Raw genomic sequence first — 5,438 nt, 5'->3', positions numbered from 1 at the left:
ACGACCCTCCAGGGAGGAGAACGACGCCCACGCGCGACGCGTCGTCGGCACCGACAAAGCTGGGTAGATTCTCATCCGAAGCATCCCACCCCCTCCAACCCATGCAACCGGCGCCCGAGAAGAGCCACATGACCGCACGCCCTGGTGGTCCGCGCACCTCAAGCGTGCAGACGGCGCCATCCCACGCAATAGCAACCACCTCGCCGCCGACAGACACCGACGAGCCGGATCCATAGACAGATCTAGCAACCTCCTGTTGCAGCACCAACGCACAGGCCACAAGAATCGGTCCGCGCGCGGAGAGGCCTCCGAAAGGCAAGGAGGGGCTGCCACCCCGCCCCGAAGCGCCGGCAAGAGCACCGAGTCCATAGCCCAGGAGCCCGCCAATGCTGCCACCATGGCAGCAGCCATCGGCGACACAGCATCATCAGAAGCAGAGCACGCGCGTGGAGGAGCCTCTAGACAACTGGAAGGGGGGACCGCCAACCGCCCTGACGCACCGGCAAGAGCACCGGGCCGCAGCCTAGGGACTCGTCGACGTTGTCCCCTCGGCAGCCGCCGTCGGAGACGCAGCCCTGGAGAGCCCCGCCGCGACGCATCGTAGGAGGGCGAGCCTCCCTCCACCGCGAGATTTTACCACGGGACAAGGAGATGCCCCGCCGCCGTCGTATGCTGCATGGACTTAGTCCGGCGACCTCATCTAGCAACGGCAAGGGGGAGTCGGAGATGGGAGGGGGGCTGGCGGCGGCTCGGTTAGGGTTTCACCCGAGCCGCCCCTAAAGGAAACATGGGGGGACGAGGGGTGGGGGAGGGGGGGTTAAGTACTTAATTATTAACACATAGATGACAAAATAAGAAAAATTTAGAGCCGTCACTTCTTGTCAATTACTATTACACAACCGTATAGAAAACATCAGTGTACATTGTTAAATCAACATGCTAGAGTGATTTAAGCAGTGTCTGGAAACACAAACACAAGGATCTATCTCTACCGGCAACAAATTCAGCCATGTACAGAAATAGTAATAGGTGAGCAGCAACTGAAGGATGTGCCAAAAAAAAACATGGATCCTGAAGATGATTTTGAGTTAAAAGCTTCTGTTGTGGTATAATGGCAAGTCTCAGCCTACTGGTAACAATAACATTCAGGTAAAGCAACGAGAGCAAACTTTTGAGCATTTCGTTGCCACTGACCTGCAAAGCAACAGTTTTTGTGAACATTGGCCTATGCCGCAGCATTAACTGGCCAGCACCTTCGGGGCAGACAACAGTTTTGCGTCTAGTAACAGTATTCAAGAAGGTGAAACCCCCAGCATCAGATTCTAGATACTTACATGCGACATTAATTCCAGTCACCAAAAGAGAGTGAGCAAAATGCTAGCAAATAGCCAGAGCACCCCGGTTCAGGTTTCTTCATGTTTCAGAATAATAGGGGCTTTTCCTCGCCCGCACAAACGAAACTCTTGGGCTCGTCAAGCTAGCAGCTAATGCACACATCACACTATGGCTGCAGCGGTTTTGTGGTCACATGGACTCGCAAATGGAGTTTGTCCTCAACGAAGAACGGGTTGTTGTCAGCAATGAACTGCGACCAAAGAAACTTGCATCGAACAGCTACCCTGCTATCGGAGTTGATGGTGCGACTAAACATGGTGACAAACTCCAGCGACGGTGTTCTCTTTGCCTCAAACTTATAATCTATTGCCCCCCTTGCTGCCCCCTTGGTATATGTTAGCACTTGTATTCCAAGGTAAAAATATTGGAGCTGCTCCTTCATAGCACAGCATGCCGAGAGATAGAAGACATGGTCCCTGCAGTGGAACGGCAGCGAATTCATTGATCCTGATGGGAAGAGACTGAAGCACTTCTCACGATTTATAGTGAAGTTAATTATACCAGACGGATGATCAACTGCAATGGCGTTGGTGAACATTGCAAAGGCATTGGTCAACATGTGCATTTGTTGCACAACCGGAAGTAAAATATTACTCGAGAACTTCCGTCTTTCTTCTGAATTTGGGCACTGATAACAGGTCCACCTAAGCACGAAGTCATAGACAGCTACTTCAGATGCAAACCCAAAGCTATTCCTTCTTAGGATGGCTTCAATCCCAGCACCAGGGATCCTCATCAGTTCATCTTGGGACCTGAAATGACACAATACCATGCGATGCCTTGACATAATGATTTACGGATAACAATGTCCACATGTTTCCTCGAAAAGGAAAATAAATAAATACCTCAATCCAAGGGGGTTCACTTACTCTGTTGACAGGAATTCCTTGTACCGTTCAGCAAGGAATTTCATGACTGCCTCTGTTAGGGCAGCTGGCACTGAAATAGAACACGGGAGATTTAGGCACATCACTGCATACTCTGGGGTCATAGGCAGGTCGATAAGCCGCTTACCACAAAGCTTCATGCAAGAAATGACCTCAAATTTGTCAGCAGCCATCAAGATGTCAACCAGATGAGTGGGCTCAGTTGTTGGTGTCAACTTTCCCGTGTACATGAAGCGTAAAAGCTCCATGAAGGCCTTTTCCTCTGTTCCAAGTAAGAAATGAGAGCAATGAGGCATAAGGATTAATGAAGCGGTTAAAAAAATGTAAAACAGCCGATGACTGCAATCATCTTTTCATGAATTGTGCGGTCGTCAACATCATCTAGAATACCGTCCTCCTTTGGGCCAACATCCAGGAAGTTATACCTAGCGCTGACATGGTGGTTATGGACTGGTGGAGGGCTGCGAGGAGTGCTTATCAGGGGAAGGACGAGAACAAGATCGACTTTCTTTGCATTCTGGTCGTTTGGGCAATTTGGCGGGGGAGAAATCGTCGGGTGTTCGTAAAGATTTTCACCCCGATTGACGTTGTCATAAATCAGATTAAAAACTATACCAATTTCTGGTTTAGCCATTCTCCTTGGCCCCCTATAGCTTGTGTAGTTTTCAGTCAGTGGTGCATGTGTGGGGTGCCGGCTGGTTACCCTCCCAGATCATGTCTATGTCTATACTTTTGGGGTTCTTTCCCTGATTTTTGTTTTCTTCTCCTATAATAGATCACATGGAGTTCTCCTGCATGGTTCGAAAAAAAAGAGTCTAAAACAGTAACAGTTAAATAAAGGAGTACAAAAGAAAAGGGGTGCCTATTTTTATGCCTACATGATTATTTAAGTACAACCATTGACTTTCAATCAATTGGAAACCTGTAATGCACAAGAAAATGTGCATTTGGGGCAAAAGATTGTAAAGGTAATGAGAGCCAATTCATATCAAAGTAGGAAAGTGTTGCAGAAACTCTAAAACAGGCCTCTCTACAGTAATCACTTTTTTATTTCAAAAAAAATCAAAAATCAAAAATACAATCACAATAACAAACTAGAATAATCGGTAAGAAGATGAAGAGTACACGGTACACCTGAGTTACCTGAATCAGCAAGTCTAACTGTTGCCTCTCTCTGACCAGATTCTTTCATGCCATTTGAGAAAAGCTAAGCGTGAAGCTTATCAGAAAGATGAGTCAACTGATTATATAACAAATGCATCTCAGAAGACCGTCAGAATTACCTTGCGAAAGAAACTACTTTTTGCAGCAAGAATCGCCGAGCTCACATATATGGTCTCCACTCGTAAAACTGGTGTACTCATCACAGTACAAGACGAGTCAATATGTTCTCCATCATATTCTGCAAAATACTAAGGTCGGATAAATAATTTATAGAGAAACATGGAAAAAGTAGGGGAGAAGATGCACACAACACAGTTAGCAGACAAAATTTTGTTATTAAAAAATATCTGCTAAAGTACTCCTGGGATTTTATTAGAATTTTGTATAACAAAATTCAAGTAAAAAAACCAAACCACTCTTATATGACCCGTGATTGGTAAATAGTATGTTGCCCGTATAAATTCACAGGCAACCAAGTTGATCAACAGACCAAGCCATTACATTGCCAAGACATACTCCATTTTTTTTACTCTACATATTAGTTTTGTCTTAAGCCAAACTTTGTAAACTTTGACCAAGTATGTAGAAAAAATTTATTAACATCTACAATACCAAATCAAAACCATCAGATTCATCCTTGAATATATTTTGCATCATTGTAAATGGTCATTATGAAGTTTGACTTAGGACAAATCTAATATGTATTCATACTACTTACTCCATCCATTCCAATGAGTAAAGGCACACACACGCTGTCCATAATCCTACTTTGACCATAAATTAGATAAAAAGAACTATATATTTTTGTGGCTTGAAAATCATTCCGTTGACCAAAGGAAATGGAGCCGCGCCTCTGCTTCTAGCACATATAAAACTAGTCACATGCAAATTATCCCAAATGGTTCTAAATGTTCTCACCTGCTACATAATGATGCACTGCTCCTCAAATTAGAGGTACTTCTGTGTGCAGTGGATCAGAGAAGATAGTACTACTTGTTGATTGCTTTGTCAGGATAAATCTGATCCATTCACCGGATATGGATATGTATTTGTGTGCTACTTGCCGAAACATGGAAAATCCAAACCTTGATTAATTACCTTAAAGCTAGTACAGACAAATTTTACTACCTAATGAAGAACCAAAACCTAGATTACCTTGGACAAGAGGAACCAACGGGAAAGAGAAGACTCAAACAACAGAACTATTCAACGAGAAGACTAAGAATGAATCTACAAATAGGAGTAGTACAATGGTAATACCGACTATCGACGCAGCCGCGGCGGCCTGGCTGCTGGCTACTGCACGCACCTTTGTCCTCCTCGCGGCGGCGCTTGCGGCCGGACCCAGGCGCGTGGTCGTCGCGGCCGACGACCTCTACCTGCAGCGTCCTGTCGGAGAAAGCCTCCACGTTGAAGACCGTGTCAAAGCCGTAACCGTCGTCCATCTCCGGTTCCGCTCCCGCTCCCGTCGACATCGGTCGCCTCGCGCGCACGTTACCTTAACCCTAGCAGGAGCGGCGGCGGAGGAGTTGGAGGAGAAGGGGACGGATGGAGGCAGCTGTGGGAGCGTGCTGTGCCGATTGGTAAAATGAACAAAAAATTTATTCGGGCGCCATTGATGATGATGTGACCCCCCAACTCCAAATCTCGAGAAATTAGATCTTTTCCTCACTTTTTTCTAACTTTGATCATTTGCCCCTCTAAGAATGACGGATGGGGCCGGGGTCACTTGTCATTCAGACAGGCATGGAAAAATCATCAAACCCCAAGTGGGGCAAAAAATCAAATCCCCCAAATCTCTGACCTTAGGGTGCGTCAACATGCAGTCATCCTCCCTCCACTTCCCACGACGCTCCCGCGGCCGCCCGGGAAGGGGAGGGGGGCAACCCTAGCGCCGCCACCGTCGGTGCCCTCCCTCCTCCTCTCCCTCCTCCTCTCCCTCCTCCCTCACCACCGCCCGGGGGCGCGAGCGGGCGAAGCCCGCTCCTCGCT

The 5,438-nt window shown here is 47.0% G+C and overlaps 1 protein-coding gene across 2 annotated transcripts; it reads right to left on the bottom strand.

Annotated features, from left to right (window-relative positions):
• Nucleotides 1-1,159: 1,159 nt before the first annotated feature.
• On the bottom strand, nucleotides 1,160-5,038 carry LOC119311577 (BTB/POZ domain-containing protein At2g46260-like). 2 transcript variants are annotated; one of them, XM_037587229.1, is made up of 7 exons: nucleotides 4,756-5,037; nucleotides 3,566-3,684; nucleotides 3,426-3,489; nucleotides 2,410-2,544; nucleotides 2,265-2,334; nucleotides 1,897-2,147; nucleotides 1,160-1,811 (listed from the first exon to the last, which is right to left on the bottom strand). In XM_037587229.1, exons 1-7 carry the CDS (start codon nucleotides 4,919-4,921, stop codon nucleotides 1,774-1,776), a joined length of 843 nt encoding a protein of 280 aa, XP_037443126.1. In that variant the 5' UTR covers nucleotides 4,922-5,037; the 3' UTR covers nucleotides 1,160-1,773. The 2 variants fall into 2 exon arrangements, with proteins under 2 accessions (XP_037443126.1, XP_037443125.1); XM_037587228.1 differs by having other exon boundaries at nucleotides 2,265-2,544; nucleotides 4,756-5,038.
• Between the last annotated feature and the right edge of the window lie 400 nt (nucleotides 5,039-5,438).

This window comes from Triticum dicoccoides, chromosome 5B, assembly GCF_002162155.2.
Source record: "Triticum dicoccoides isolate Atlit2015 ecotype Zavitan chromosome 5B, WEW_v2.0, whole genome shotgun sequence".
Classification (NCBI taxonomy): domain Eukaryota; kingdom Viridiplantae; phylum Streptophyta; class Magnoliopsida; order Poales; family Poaceae; genus Triticum; species Triticum dicoccoides.
The sequence above is the reverse complement of the archived record's forward strand: the minus strand, read 5'-3'. Positions and strand labels throughout refer to the sequence as shown.